We start from the raw sequence: 15,802 nt of genomic DNA on the forward strand, positions 1-15,802 counted from the left end.
TAGTGTTAAATTATACCAATAAAGATGATGTAGCAAGCTTAGCGATAGTTGATTTAAACAAGTAAATTCATTATTTTTGAGATACCAGCTGATCTCAAAGCGTAGAGCTCTGAGATACACTACTCACAATGCAGGCAGCCGAAACTGAGGTTTGCACATACCTATCTATCAAGTGTAGACCTCAAAGTATTATAATTCAACTAACTAATCGCCAATTCCACAGCCCAAGCGTACCAAGAGTTATATTGATGAGGTATACCGACTTTTAGAGGAAAAGCCAGGGGTTGAAGAAATATTAATCATGAATCGTTCCGGTGTGCCGATCAAAACGTCAATGGAACGCCAAGACGCACTTCAACATGCCTGTCTTTATGAGAATTTGCGTGAAAAGTGTTAGGCATTTCTATCAAAAATGGAGCCACCACAGCTCCTGACCATGTTGCGAGTCCGTACCAGATTCCACGAGGTCCTGCACCTGATGGCAAGTGCAAAATCCAAAGGATACACATCTTAAGGTTGAGGATCTAAATCGTCATTCCTCCAATTTTTAAATAATTGTTCCTACATATATCTACGTTGTTAGTCATCCAACTTCTTACACGTAAAACATTCTTCTCACTTTGTACACAGCCCAAACACAACAAACTCTTCATTTATGTGACTACCTGAATATAAATTCAATCAAATAAGTAATAAATAGTCCTCAGAGCTTCAGCTTAAAAACAAAATATATTCCAAAAACAGATGACATTTTCTGACCAACAGAAAGTAAATATATTCTTGTACTCGTATTTATAAAACACATTTCATTTTCATACTCTTCAGTATGTACAACATAAACGTTAAGTTCTTCTAGAACTAATGTAAAATATTGAATTTGGTTGTCTGTTGTTTATTTAAATGGATTAATCCTTCAATGGGAAACAGTGCCCGAATCAGTGCAGATTTAGCTTGGACAACGTCAAGTCATTCTCGTCAATAGGGGACACCGTTAGTTTCATTTTGTGCTCCTTGGCCATTTTGGATAACATTACAATGTCCGAGTTTATATAGGCACCCCGCAAAAGTGTCACCGACGATTTTTCGGAAGTCTCAAGCTCCTTCACAAGTTCTTCAACACTGGGATTACATTTGGTTTCATCGTTTACTTCTTTAAACTTCTGGCCTGACAACGCACGAGTCCAAATGTCCTGAGATGCCTCTTTGTATTTTTTGATTTTCTTGTCCAGGTCAGTAATCTTAGCACTGATCTCATTGTTATCGGGCCGCTTGGCTTGAGCCTGCATAAAAATACACCGAGCATCCTTATATTCGCCTAAGGCGGACAGGGCGCAACCTTCCTGGTAGAGGGCCTTACAGGAAGGCTTATTTTCAGTGAGACGCCGCAAGGCTTTCATCGTAATGCACACGCGTTTGGGATTATGCAATTTATTGTAGCAGATCATCAAGTTTTGCTGGAAAAGTTAAAAAAAAACACATAAGTGGGGATGAGCCACGACGCTACAAGTTGCATAGTTACATTGAGAGTGATCAACAGAGCGATTTGCTTGCGCTCATCCTCATCATTGGCTAGACGGCAATAGTTTAGAGAGCTTACGGCCCGCTCGAAGGCAGTGACGGCGTTGCGGTAGCGAAAGCGCTTCACACAGTCCTTGCCATGCATGTGCATGTCTAATGCCTTGGGGTAAACTATTGCAAACTTGTCCCGATCCACAGCGGCCATTGACGCGAAGGCATCTGAGTCCCCGATCAATGTGAAGTGAAGAACTTCGATTTTGAAAAGTCCATCTGAACGTGGTTTAATGCGCGGCGGGCAGCCCATCTCGTGAAATAGCAACTTATAGGATATAATAAATTCGGCTTTTTCATATGGGCGCATGGTAAGTACAGCAGCCTGGAGGCCTTCTAGCACATCGCAACCTGCACCGGTCTCAAAATAGAATTTAGTTCGGCTCATCAATGAGGAATCAAAAGGAGAACTCTCGCCTTCCCAATAACCACTATAGCGCACAGCGACACGTGCCTTGTCTGGCACCAGACCTCGGCCCTGGTGCCCCTCACGTGTGATGCGCTTAAAAATGTTCTCATTGATCGGCTCCATCAATTTTTTGAGTTCCTCGAACGATTGGGTCGATGGAGAAGCGAGCTCTTCTTCATCAACATCTGGAGCGTTATCACAATCTTCCATTTCGTCGACATTAAAATCATCATCGCCAGCCCCAAATGGCGACTGTTCTACCTCAAATTGTGAGCCAGAGCCAACGCGTTTTCTAGAAGAGTAAGAGGCAGCGTCTAGGCAGCACATGATTGTGCAAATGTATCAAATTTCGATGCTTACCCAAGTTGCAGTGGTTCCTTGAGCATTTGAGTGCAATATGAAAAATTATCTTCCATTTTTTCCACACTTTTTCCCAACTTTAACTTGTTTGGGTTAATTACAAAAATGCGCGCTAGGCAGTGACACCCTCAGAAATATACCAAGTATATACCGATGAAAAAACGACCTTAGCACACTTATGACACCCTCAGAAATATACCAAGTATATACCGATGAAAAAACGACCTTAGCACACTTATGACCTCTTTAATTAAACATGATAACAAATTGAGTTAAACTGCGAAAAATAATACTGTTTGTAAATCTTTTCTCTGATATTACAAAAAAAAAACACACACACACGATATCTTTCACTGTAACAGCGCCAAAATGATTCAATTTTCTTTATTTTTGGTGGAATATTAAAAAACCGCCTTGGGCGACAATGGGTTAATCGTTCCGTCGAGGATGGGAAACCATATTTCTCGATTTTGATTCAAGATATGCTAATTTTAGCCACTCCCTTTTATTGAACTTTTTATATAAATAAAAAAATGTTGTAACGAAAAAGGTCGAACTGCCCACAAAGTTTTTTTTCTACACGATTAGCTACTTTTAAGTACTCCTGAGTACATACATATGTAGATGTGCCAGTTCATAGAACGAGTAGATAAAACCACACCATGAAAAACCACGAATTCATTAAACATTTCTAACGCCCCAAATCTATCTGCGTATTTGAAAAGTAATTAAAAAATTTAATTTTGTAATAATAAAACGAGGGAGAACGTTGTGAGTTGCTGCGGACGCCGCAACTCTACATTTATACCCGATACTTTGTCAGTATGGCTCCCCTCCGGCAGACGCCGCGAATATTAAACGACACGAGAAAGAGTGCGTGCGAGAGAGACAGAAAATCAGTCTGACCGTGACATCGGGCGCTGCGTAGCCACTGCAAATTGATTTGTTCCTTTTGGCTATAAAAATGATCTGATCTGATCCAGATTCAGCAATCTGATAGATATGGTCGTTATCTATGATTCTGCGTTTTTAGTTTTCTCGAATCGTCGAAATTGTGGATGCCACAGATTTTCGCCCTCATTTTGAGTATCGGGTATAATAAAAGAAAGTTACATAGCCCCTCCCATCAGGTAACCAACCTCTACCAAAGAATTTTCGCACATGTGGCTAATATCAGTTAAATCTGTTAAGGGGGCATGGTGCACATGCCAAGGCCGCCTCAATACATCAATTCGCGTGCCGAAATTTAATAAGTGCTCTCCAGAATTAAGCCCTGTTTTTAAAACCCAACATTTAATCACTGTTACATACAGTTACAGTTAAATAACCCCCGCTTGCATGCAGGTTCGTTGCAGCGATTGAGAACCAATTATAAGCCACCAACAAGACTGATTGCTGATAATAATAATATTTCAGTTTTGCATTTAAATTTTCTCATCGTCATACATACATGACGAGAAAAGTTCGGAATTTTTGAATAATGTGCAATCATTGAGACGGCACACTTCCCAAGTGATGGCTCAGTAACTTCGATGGCGCATATCCTCACAAAACGCCAGACGCTGACAGTCTGTAATATATGATTATTATAATGAAAATACAATGAAGATTAGTCGATATTTAATTGGAGTAAAGTAATTACAATGGAGTACTGGGAGGAGAATATATTAAGGCTTAAGGACTAACACGGAATAAAAGAGCAGTGTTTACATGGTTGGGTGGGTAAACTCGAAATAACAACACCTGAATATGCGCGGCTATACATATGACACAATCGACTGGATTTCTGAAACCCCTAACGCCAGGTTGGCAATTAAAATCTTTTTTATGTGTTTAACTAGAACAACTAAAAGATCCAGCCCATCCAAATAGCCCTGGGCGAAAGATCCCCCAAAATATTGTGGAGGGAAACAAGGATGATAGTTTTCCCACGGATTTAATAACCGTTACGGGCACCGAAGGCGAATTCCCACCTGTTCAATGAATCTACCTCCTCTTGCATTTACGGCATTAATTATTGTAAAATTAACCAGGCCAAATAGAGGGGCACCCGCCGCTCTCAGCGATTCATTTCAAAAACGCAATCAAATTTGAATTTTGAGTCTTTGTCTCCGGGCGGTCTCGAACCTATGTCATCAAAAGAGTCTGCGAGACTCAACGCGCAGCCCCAAACAGGTCTCTCCACAAAAATCGGAAATTTGTGAATTTTGTTGAGCAAGCAGTCCACACTTAAATAAACTGCTTGCATTAACATACCCTTTTGGTCAATTTAAAACTAGCCGCCAAAATTTTTTTAAGTTTTTAATTAAATTTGAGTTTTCACTCCATTCAATCCAGTCATAATTCCATTTTCATGGTTTAAAATGTGTGTGTTAATTGTTGATAGTACAAAAACTGTTTATGACTTCGTACGAAAACATTTGGAACTAAAGATAGCAGCTAAGATGAGACTTAAATTGTTCTTTATTTTGTTGTTGATTATTCTAGCAATGGTTTTATTAATGACGAAAGTCAGTGCCAAACGATGGGCTGATGGAGTAGATGGAGTGTGTGCCTAATCACTTTTTATAGTGTTAAATTATACCAATAAAGATAATGTAGCAAGCTTAGCGATAGTTGATTTAAACAAGTAAATTCATTATTTTTGAGATACCAGCTGATCTCAAAGCGTAGAGCTCGGAGATACACTACTCACAATGCAGGCAGCCGAAACTGAGGTTTGCACATACCTATCTATCAAGTGTAGACCTCAAAGTATTATAATTCAACTAACTAATCGCCAATTCCACAGCCCAAGCGTACCAAGAGTTATATTTATGAGGTATACCGACTTTTAGAGGAAAAGCCAGGGGTTGAAGAAATATTAATCATGAATCGTTCCGGTGTGCCGATCAAAACGTCAATGGAACGCCAAGACGCACTTCAACATGCCTGTCTTTATGAGAATTTGCGTGAAAAGTGTCAGGCATTTCTATCAAAAATGGAGCCACCACAGCTCCTGACCATGTTGCGAGTCCGTACCAGATTCCACGAGGTCCTGCTAACACCTGATGGCAAGTGCAAAATCCAAAGGATACACATCTTAAGGTTGAGGATCTAAATCGTCATTCCTCCAATTTTTAAATAATTGCTCCTACATATATCTACGTTGTTAGGTTAGGTTAGGTTAAGGCGGTAGCCGGGAGGGGGGGGATAAGAGCCTCCCGCCACCAAGCTCACTTGGACCTATAAAAGGTCCGTGGTGTTGCCGCATGGGCATGTGATCTACGTTGTTAGTCATCCAACTTCTTACACGTAAAACATTCTTCTCACTTTGTACACAGCCCAAACACAACAAACTGTTCATTTATGTGACTACCTGAATATAAATTCAATCAAATAAGTAATAAATAGTCCTCAGAGCTTCAGCTTAAAAACAAAATATATTCCAAAAACAGATGACATTTTCTGACCAACAGAAAGTAAATATATTCTTGTACTCGTATTTATAAAACACATTTCATTTTCATACTCTTCAGTATGTACAACATAAACGTTAAGTTCTTCTAGAACTAATGTAAAATATTGAATTTGGTTGTCTGTTGTTTATTTAAATGGATTAATCCTTCAATGGGAAACAGTGCCCGAATCAGTGCAGATTTAGCTTGGACAACGTCAAGTCATTCTCGTCAATAGGGGACACCGTTAGTTTCATTTTGTGCTCCTTGGCCATTTTGGATAACATTACAATGTCCGAGTTTATATAGGCACCCCGCAAAAGTGTCACCGACGATTTTTCGGAAGTCTCAAGCTCCTTCACAAGTTCTTCAACACTGGGATTACATTTGGTTTCATCCTTTACTTCTTTAAACTTCTGGCCTGACAACGCACGAGTCCAAATGTCCTGAGATGCCTCTTTGTATTTTTTGATTTTCTTGTCCAGGTCAGTAATCTTAGCACTGATCTCATTGTTATCGGGCTTCTTGGCTTGAGCCTGCATAAATATACACCGAGCATCCTTATATTCGCCTAAGGCGGACAGGGCGCGGACCTTCCTGGTAGAGGGCCTTACAGGAAGGCTTATTTTCAGTGAGACGACGCAAGGCTTTCATCGTAATGCACACGAGTTTGGGATTATGCAATTTATTGTAGCAGATCATCAAGTTTTGCTGGAAAAGTTAAAAAAAAAACACATAAGTGGGGATGAGCCACGACGCTACAAGTTGCATAGTTACATTGAGAGTGATCAACAGAGCGATTTGCTTGCGCTCATCCTCATCATTGGCTAGACGGCAATAGTTTAGAGAGCTTACGGCCCGCTCGAAGGCAGTGACGGCGTTGCGGTAGCGAAAGCGCTTCACACAGTCCTTGCCATGCATGTGCATGTCTAATGCCTTGGGGTAAACTATTGCAAGCTTGTCCCGATCCACAGCGGCCATTGACGCGAAGGCATCTGAGTCCCCGATCAATGTGAAGTGAAGAACTTCGATTTTGAAAAGTCCATCTGAACGTGGTTTAATGCGCGGCGGGCAGCCCATCTCGTGAAATAGCAACTTATAGGATATAATAAATTCGGCTTTTTCATATGGGCGCATGGTAAGTACAGCAGCCTGGAGGCCTTCTAGCACATCGCAACCTGCACCGGTCTCAAAATAGAATTTAGTTCGGCTCATCAATGAGGAATCAAAAGGAGAACTCTCGCCTTCCCAATAACCACTATAGCGCACAGCGACACGTGCCTTGTCTGGCACCAGACCTCGGCCCTGGTGCCCCTCACGTGTGATGCGCTTAAAAATGTTCTCATTGATCGGCTCCATCAATTTTTTGAGTTCCTCGAACGATTGGGTCGATGGAGAAGCGAGCTCTTCTTTATCAACATCTGGAGCGTTATCACAATCTTCCATTTCGTCGACATTAAAATCATCATCGCCAGCCCCAAATGGCGACTGTTCTACCTCAAATTGTGAGCCAGAGCCAACGAGTTTTCTAGAAGAGTAAGAGGCAGCGTCTAGGCAGCACATGATTGTGCTAATGTATCAAATTTCGATGCTTACCCAAGTTGCAGTGGTTCCTTGAGCATTTGAGTGCAATATGAAAAATTATCTTCCATTTTTTCCACACTTTTTCCCAACTTTAACTTGTTTGGGTTAATTACAAAAATGCGCGCTAGGCAGTGACACCCTCAGAAATATACCAAGTATATACCGATGAAAAAACGACCTTAGCACACTTATGACCTCTTTAATTAAACAGGATAACAAATTGAGTTAAACTGCGAAAAATAATACTGTTTGTAAATCTTTTCTCTGAAATTACAAAAAAAAAAACACACACACACGATATCTTTCACTGTAACAGCGCCAAAATGATTCAATTTTCTTTATTTTTGGTGGAATATTAAAAAACCGCCTTGGGCGACAATGGGTTAATCGTTCCGTCGAGGATGGGAAACCATATTTCTCGATTTTGATTCAAGATATGCTAATTTTAGCCACTCCCTTTTATTGAACTTTTTATATAAATAAAAAAATGTTGTAACGAAAAAGGTCGAACTGCCCACAAAGTTTTTTTTCTACACGATTAGCTACTTTTAAGTACTCCTTAGTACATACATATGTAGATGTGCCAGTTCATAGAACGAATAGATAAAACCACACCATGAAAAACCACGAATTCATTAAACATTTCTAACGCCCCAAATCTATCTGCGTATTTGAAAAGTAATTAAAAAATTTAATTTTGTAATAATAAAACGAGGGGGAACGTTGTGAGTTGCTGCGGACGCCGCAACTCTACATTTATACCCGATACTTTGTCAGTATGGCTCCCCTCCGGCAGACGCCGCGAATATTAAACGACACGAGAAAGAGTGCGTGCGAGAGAGACAGAAAATCAGTCTGACCGTGACGTCGGGCGCTGCGTAGCCACTGCAAATTGATTTGTTCCTTTTGGCTATAAAAATGATCTGATCTGATCCAGATTCAGCAATCTGATAGATATGGTCGTTATCTATGATTCTGCGTTTTTAGTTTTCTCGAATCGTCGAAATTGTGGATGCCACAGATTTTCGCCCTCATTTTGAGTATCGGGTATAATAAAAGAAAGTTACATAGACCCTCCCATCAGGTAACCAACCTCTACCAAAGAATTTTCGCACATGTGGCTAATATCAGTTAAATCTGTTAAGGGGGCATGGTGCACATGCCAAGGCCGCCTCAATACATCAATTCGCGTGCCGAAATTTAAGCCCTGTTTTCAAAACCCAACATTTAATCACTGTTACATACAGTTACAGTTAAATAACCCCCGCTTGCATGCAGGTTCGTTGCAGCGATTGAGAACCAATTATAAGCCACCAACAAGACTGATTGCTGATAATAATAATATTTCAGTTTTGCATTTAAATTTTCTCATCGTCATACATACATGACGAGAAAAGTTCGGAATTTTTGAATAATGTGCAATCATTGAGACGGCACACTTCCCAAGTGATGGCTCAGTAACTTCGATGGCGCATATCCTCACAAAACGCCAGACGCTGACAGTCTGTAATATATGATTATTATAATGAAAATACAATGAAGATTAGTCGATATTTAATTGGAGTAAAGTAATTACAATGGAGTACTGGGAGGAGAATATATTAAGGCTTAAGGACTAACACGGAATAAAAGAGCAGTGTTTACATGGTTGGGTGGGTAAACTCGAAATAACAACACCTGAATCCGCGCGGCTATACATATGACACAATCGACTGGATTTCTGAAACCCCTAACGCCAGGTTGGCAATTAAAATCTTTTTTATGTGTTTAACTAGAACAACTAAAAGATCCAGCCCATCCAAATAGCCCTGGGCGAAAGATCCCCCAAAATATTGTGGAGGGAAACAAGGATGATAGTTTTCCCACGGATTTAATAACCGTTACGGGCACCGAAGGCGAATTCCCACCTGTTCAATGAATCTACCTCCTCTTGCATTTACGGCATTAATTATTGTAAAATTAACCCGGCCAAATAGAGGGGCACCCGCCGCTCTCAGCGATTCATTTCAAAAACGCAATCAAATTTGAATTTTGAGTCTTTGTCTCCGGGCGGTCTCGAACCTATGTCATCAAAAGAGTCTGCGAGACTCAACGCGCAGCACCAAACAGGTCTCTCCACAAAAATCGGAAATTTGTGAATTTTGTTGAGCAAGAAGTCCACACTTAAATAAACTGCTTGCATTAACATACCCTTTTGGTCAATTTAAAACTAGCCGACAAAATTTTCTTAAATTTTTAATTAAATTTGAGTTTTTACTCCATTCAATCCAGTCATAATTCCATTTTCATGGTTTAAAATGTGTGTGTTAATTGTTGATAGTACAAAAACTGTTTATGACTTCGTACGAAAACATTTGGAACTAAAGATAGCAGCTAAGATGAGACTTAAATTGTTCTTTATTCTGTTGTTGATTATTCTAGCAATGGTTTTATTAATGACGAAAGTCAGTGCCAAACGATGGGCTGATGGAGTAGATGGAGTGTGTGCCTAATCACTTTTTATAGTGTTAAATTATACCAATAAAGATGATGTAGCAAGCTTAGCGATAGTTGATTTAAACAAGTAAATTCATTATTTTTGAGATACCAGCTGATCTCAAAGCGTAGAGCTCTGAGATACACTACTCACAATGCAGGCAGCCGAAACTGAGGTTTGCACATACCTATCTATCAAGTGTAGACCTCAAAGTATTATAATTCAACTAACTAATCGCCAATTCCACAGCCCAAGCGTACCAAGAGTTATATTTATGAGGTATACCGACTTTTAGAGGAAAAGCCAGGGGTTGAAGAAATATTAATCATGAATCGTTCCGGTGTGCCGATCAAAACGTCAATGGAACGCCAAGACGCACTTCAACACGCCTGTCTTTATGAGAATTTGCGTGAAAAGTGTCAGGCTTTTCTATCAAAAATGGAGCCACCACAGCTCCTGACCATGTTGCGAGTCCGTACCAGATTCCACGAGGTCCTGCTAACACCTGATGGCAAGTGCAAAATCCAAAGGATAAACATCTTAAGGTTGAGGATCTAAATCGTCATTCCTCCAATTTTTAAATAATTGCTCCTACATATATCTACGTTGTTAGTCATCAAACTTCTTACACGTAAAACATTCTTCTCACTTTGTACACAGCCCAAACACAACAAACTGTTCATTTATGTGACTACCTGAATATAAATTCAATCAAATAAGTAATAAATAGTCCTCAGAGCTTCAGCTTAAAAACAAAATATATTCCAAAAACAGATGACATTTTCTGACCAACAGAAAGTAAATATATTCTTGTACTCGTATTTATAAAACACATTTCATTTTCATACTCTTCAGTATGTACAACATAAACGTTAAGTTCTTCTAGAACTAATGTAAAATATTGAATTTGGTTGTCTGTTGTTTATTTAAATGGATTAATCCTTCCATGGGAAACAGTGCCCGAATCAGTGCAGATTTAGCTTGGACAACGTCAAGTCATTCTCGTCAATAGGGGACACCGTTATTTACATTTGGTTTCATCCTTTACTTCTTTAAACTTCTGGCCTGACAACGCACGAGTCCAAATGTCCTGAGATGCCTCTTTGTATTTTTTGATTTTCTTGTCCAGGTCAGTAATCTTAGCACTGATCTCATTGTTATCGGGCTGCTTGGCTTGAGCCTGCATAAATATACACCGAGCATCCTTATATTCGCCTAAGGCGGACAGGGCGCAACCTTCCTGGTAGAGGGCCTTACAGGAAGGCTTATTTTCAGTGAGACGCCGCAAGGCTTTCATCGTAATGCACACGCGTTTGGGATTATGCAATTTATTGTAGCAGATCATCAAGTTTTGCTGGAAAAGTTAAAAAAAAACACATAAGTGGGGATGAGCCACGACGCTACAAGTTGCATAGTTACATTGAGAGTGATCAACAGAGCGATTTGCTTGCGCTCATCGTCATCATTGGCTAGACGGCAATAGTTTAGAGAGCTTACGGCCCGCTCGAAGGCAGTGACGGCGTTGCGGTAGCGAAAGCGCTTCACACAGTCCTTGCCATGCATGTGCATGTCTAATGCCTTGGGGTAAACTATTGCAAACTTGTCCCGGTCCACAGCAGCCATTGACGCGAAGGCATCTGAGTCCCCGATCAATGTGAAGTGAAGAACTTCGATTTTGAAAAGTCCATCTGAACGTGGTTTAATGCGCGGCGGGCAGCCCATCTCGTGAAATAGCAACTTATAGGATATAATAAATTCGGCTTTTTCATAAGGGCGCATGGTAAGTACAGCAGCCTGGAGGCCTTCTAGCACATCGCAACCTGCACCGGTCTCAAAATAGAATTTAGTTCGGCGCATCAATGAGGAATCAAAAGGAGAACTCTCGCCTTCCCAATAACCACTATAGCGCACAGCGACACGTGCCTTGTCTGGCACCAGACCTCGGCCCTGGGGGCCCTCACGTGTGATGCGCTTAAAAATGTTCTCATTGATCGGCTCCATCAATTTTTTGAGTTCCTCGAACGATTGGGTCGATGGAGAAGCGAGCTCTTCTTCATCAACATCTGGAGCGTTATCACAATCTTCCATTTCGTCGACATTAAAATCATCATCGCCAGCCCCAAATGGCGACTGTTCTACCTCAAATTGTGAGCCAGAGCCAACGCGTTTTCTAGAAGAGTAAGAGGCAGCGTCTAGGCAGCACATGATTGTGCAAATGTATCAAATTTCGATGCTTACCCAAGTTGCAGTGGTTCCTTGAGCATTTGAGTGCAATATGAAAAATTATCTTCCATTTTTTCCACACTTTTTCCCAACTTTAACTTGTTTGGGTTAATTACAAAAATGCGCGCTAGGCAGTGACACCCTCAGAAATATACCAAGTATATACCGATGAAAAAACGACCTTAGCACACTTATGACCTCTTTAATTAAACAGGATAACAAATTGAGTTAAACTGCGAAAAATAATACTGTTTGGAAATTTTTTCCTTGAAATTACAAAAAAAAAAAAACACACACACGATATCTTTCACTGTAACAGCGCCAAAATGATTCAATTTTCTTGATATTTGGTGGAATATTAAAAAACCGCCTTGGGCGACAATGGGTTAATCGTTCCGTCGAGGATGGCAAACCATATTTCTCGATTTTGATTCAAGATATGCTAATTTTAGCCACTCCCTTTTATTGAACTTTTTATATAAATAAAAAAATTTTGTAACGAAAAAGGTCGAACTGCCCACAAAGTTTTTTTTCTACACGATTAGCTACTTTTAAGTACTCCTGAAGTTTTGAAATATTCTTGTAGCAGTGACATATCACAGAAGTCTGGATCCAAAACATCGTTTCTCTAGCTCTTATAGTCTTTGAGCACTAGGCGCTGAAGGGACGGACAGACGGACGGACGGACGGACGGACAGACGGACAGACATTCAGGGCTCAATCGCCTCGGCTATTGATGCTGATCCAGAATATATATACTTTATTGGGTCGGAAACGATTCCTTCTGGACGTTACACACATCCACTTTTACCACAAATCTAATATACCCCAATACTCATTTTGAGTATCGGGTATAATAAAAGTAAGTTACATAGCCCCTCCCATCAGGTAACCAACCTCTACCAAAGAATTTTCGCACATGTGGCTAATATCAGTTAAATCTGTTAAGGGGCATGGTGCACATGCCAAGGCCGCCTCAATACATCAATTCGCGTGCCGAAATTTAATAAGTGCTCTCCAGAATTAAGCCCTGTTTTTAAAACCCAACATTTAATCACTGTTACATACAGTTACAGTTAAATAACCCCCGCTTGCATGCAGGTTCGTTGCAGCGATTGAGAACCAATTATAAGCCACCAACAAGACTGATTGCTGATAATAATAATATTTCAGTTTTGCATTTAAATTTTCTCATCGTCAGAAAAAGTGACGAGAAAAGTTCGGAATTTTTGACTAACGTGCAATCATTGAGACGGCACACTTCCCAAGTGATGGCTCAGTAACTTCGAGGGCGCATATCCTGACAAAACGCCAGACGCTGACAGTCTGTAATATATGATTATTAAAATGAAAATACAATGAAGATTAGTCGATATTTAATTGGAGTAAAGTAATTACAATGGGGTACTGGGAGGAGAATATATTAAGGCTTAAGGACTAACACGGAATAAAAGAGCAGTGTTTACATGGTTGGGTGGGTAAACTCGAAATAACAACACCTGAATCCGCGCGGCTATACATATGACACAATCGACTGGATTTCTGAAACCCCTAACGCCAGGTTGGCAATTAAAATCTTTTTTATGTGTTTAACTAGAACAACTAAAAGATCCAGCCCATCCAAATAGCCCTGGGCGAAAGATCCCCAAAATATTGTGGAGGGAAACAAGGATGATAGTTTTCCCACGGATTTGATAATCGTTACGGGCACCGAAGGCGAATTCCCACCTGTTCAATGAATCTACCTCCTCTTGCATTTACGGCATTAATTATTGTAAAATTAACCCGGCCAAATAGAGGGGCACCCGCCGCTCTCAGCGATTCATTTCAAAAACGCAATCAAATTTGAATTTTGAGTCTTTGTCTCCGGGCGGTCTCGAACCTATGTCATCAAAAGAGTCTGCGAGACTCAACGCGCAGCACCAAACAGGTCTCTCCACAAAAATCGGAAATTTGTGAATTTTGTTGAGCAAGCAGTCCACACTTAAATAAACTGCTTGCATTAACATACCCTTTTGGTCAATTTAAAACTAGCCGACAAAATTTTTTTAAATTTTTAATTAAATTTGAGTTTTTACTCCATTCAATCCAGTCATAATTCCATTTTCATGGTTTAAAATGTGTGTGTTAATTGTTGATAGTACAAAAACTGTTTATGACTTCGTACGAAAACATTTGGAACAGATAGCAGCTAAGATGAGACTTAAATTGTTCTTTATTCTGTTGTTGATTATTCTAGCAATGGTTTTATTAATGACGAAAGTCAGTGCCAAACGATGGGCTGATGGAGTAGATGGAGTGTGTGCCTAATCACTTTTTATAGTGTTAAATTATACCAATAATGATGATGTAGCAAGCTTAGCGATAGTTGATTTAAACAAGTAAATTCATTATTTTTGAGATACCAGCTGATCTCAAAGCGTAGAGCTCTGAGATACACTACTCACAATGCAGGCAGCCGAAACTGAGGTTTGCACATACCTATCTATCAAGTGTAGACCTCAAAGTATTATAATTCAACTAACTAATCGCCAATTCCACAGCCCAAGCGTACCAAGAGTTATATTTATGAGGTATACCGACTTTTAGAGGAAAAGCCAGGGGTTGAAGAAATATTAATCATGAATCGTTCCGGTGTGCCGTCAATGGAACGCCAAGACGCACTTCAACATGCCTGTCTTTATGAGAATTTGCGTGAAAAGTGTCAGGCATTTCTATCAAAAATGGAGCCACCACAGCTCCTGACCATGTTGCAAGATAACCGTTTTGGTAGGTTGAGGATCTAAATCGTCATTCCTCCAATTTTTAAATAATTGCTCCTACATATATCTACGTTGTTAGTCATCCAACTTCTTACACGTAAAACATTCTTCTCACTTTGTACACAGCCCAAACACAACAAACTGTTCATTTATGTGACTACCTGAATATAAATTCAATCAAATAAGTAATAAATAGTCCTCAGAGCTTCAGCTTAAAAACAAAATATATTCCAAAAACAGATGACATTTTCTGACCAACAGAAAGTAAATATATTCTTGTACTCGTATTTATAAAACACATACTCTTCAGTATGTACAACATAAACGTTAAGTTCTTCTAGAACTAATGTAAAATATTGAATTTGGTTGTCTGTTGTTTATTTAAATGGATTAATCCTTCAATGGGAAACAGTGCCCGAATCAGTGCAGATTTAGCTTGGACAACGTCAAGTCATTCTCGTCAACAGGGGACACCGTTAGTTTCATTTTGTGCTCCTTGGCCATTTTGGATAACATTACAATGTCCGAGTTTATATAGGCACCCTGCAAAAGTGCCACCGACGATTTTTCGGAAGTCTCAAGCTCCTTCACAAGTTCTTCAACACTGGGATTACATTTGGTTTCATCCTTTACTTCTTTAAACTTCTGGCCTGACAACGCACGAGTCCAAATGTCCTGAGATGCCTCTTTGTATTTTTTGATTTTCTTGTCCAGGTCAGTAATCTTAGCACTGATCTCATTGTTATCGGGCTGCTTGGCTTGAGCCTGCATAAAAATACACCGAGCATCCTTATATTCGCCTAAGGCGGACAGGGTGCAACCTTCCTGGTAGAGGGCCTTACAGGAAGGCTTATTTTCAGTGAGACGCCGCAAGGCTTTCATCGTAATGCACACGCGTTTGGGATTATGCAATTTATTGTAGCAGATCATCAAGTTTTGCTGGAAAAGTTAAAAAAAAAACACATAAGTGGGGATGAGCCAC

At 40.0% G+C, this 15,802-nt stretch overlaps 6 protein-coding genes across 7 annotated transcripts in view; 2 read left to right on the top strand and 4 right to left on the bottom strand.

Annotated features, from left to right (window-relative positions):
• Window positions 1-15,802, top strand: part of LOC117190300 — a 16,466-nt gene continuing 664 nt past the window's right edge. Inside the window, exons 1-3 of one of the 2 annotated variants that reach the window (XM_033395383.1) lie at window positions 1-149; window positions 224-390; window positions 14,760-14,827. In XM_033395383.1, the coding sequence (XP_033251274.1) occupies window positions 129-149; window positions 224-390; window positions 14,760-14,827 (256 nt within the window). In that variant the 5' untranslated portion in view covers window positions 1-128. Of the gene's footprint in view, window positions 150-223; window positions 391-14,397; window positions 14,528-14,601; window positions 14,828-15,802 lie in introns of those variants that run through there. The other variant, XM_033395384.1, reaches the window with a different exon arrangement.
• Window positions 751-2,477, bottom strand: LOC117190230 (inactive peptidyl-prolyl cis-trans isomerase shutdown-like). The gene is made up of 3 exons (XM_033395281.1): window positions 2,339-2,477; window positions 1,520-2,270; window positions 751-1,454 (listed from the first exon to the last, which is right to left on the bottom strand). The coding sequence occupies exons 1-3, from the start codon at window positions 2,392-2,394 to the stop codon at window positions 936-938; spliced, it is 1,326 nt and encodes a 441-aa protein (XP_033251172.1). The 5' UTR covers window positions 2,395-2,477; the 3' UTR covers window positions 751-935.
• On the top strand, window positions 4,978-5,754 carry LOC117190286 (dynein light chain roadblock-type 1-like). The gene is made up of 3 exons (XM_033395368.1): window positions 4,978-5,055; window positions 5,130-5,493; window positions 5,615-5,754. Exons 1-2 carry the CDS (start codon window positions 5,035-5,037, stop codon window positions 5,436-5,438), a joined length of 330 nt encoding a protein of 109 aa, XP_033251259.1. The 5' UTR covers window positions 4,978-5,034; the 3' UTR covers window positions 5,439-5,493; window positions 5,615-5,754.
• On the bottom strand, window positions 5,742-7,514 carry LOC117190247 (inactive peptidyl-prolyl cis-trans isomerase shutdown-like). Its single transcript, XM_033395300.1, has 3 exons — window positions 7,372-7,514; window positions 6,553-7,303; window positions 5,742-6,486 (listed from the first exon to the last, which is right to left on the bottom strand). The coding sequence occupies exons 1-3, from the start codon at window positions 7,425-7,427 to the stop codon at window positions 6,337-6,339; spliced, it is 957 nt and encodes a 318-aa protein (XP_033251191.1). The 5' UTR covers window positions 7,428-7,514; the 3' UTR covers window positions 5,742-6,336.
• LOC117190242 (inactive peptidyl-prolyl cis-trans isomerase shutdown-like) lies at window positions 10,576-12,213 on the bottom strand. The gene is made up of 3 exons (XM_033395295.1): window positions 12,074-12,213; window positions 11,255-12,005; window positions 10,576-11,189 (listed from the first exon to the last, which is right to left on the bottom strand). The coding sequence occupies exons 1-3, from the start codon at window positions 12,127-12,129 to the stop codon at window positions 10,857-10,859; spliced, it is 1,140 nt and encodes a 379-aa protein (XP_033251186.1). The 5' UTR covers window positions 12,130-12,213; the 3' UTR covers window positions 10,576-10,856.
• Window positions 15,182-15,802, bottom strand: part of LOC117190227 (inactive peptidyl-prolyl cis-trans isomerase shutdown-like) — an 18,782-nt gene continuing 18,161 nt past the window's right edge. The window contains exon 5 of the mRNA XM_033395278.1: window positions 15,182-15,759. Coding sequence (XP_033251169.1) covers window positions 15,241-15,759 — 519 coding nt within the window. The 3' untranslated portion in view covers window positions 15,182-15,240. The remainder of the gene's footprint in view (window positions 15,760-15,802) is intronic.

The sequence above is a fragment of the Drosophila miranda genome, assembly GCF_003369915.1.
Source record: "Drosophila miranda strain MSH22 chromosome Y unlocalized genomic scaffold, D.miranda_PacBio2.1 Contig_Y1_pilon, whole genome shotgun sequence".
Taxonomy (NCBI): Eukaryota; Metazoa; Arthropoda; class Insecta; order Diptera; family Drosophilidae; genus Drosophila; species Drosophila miranda.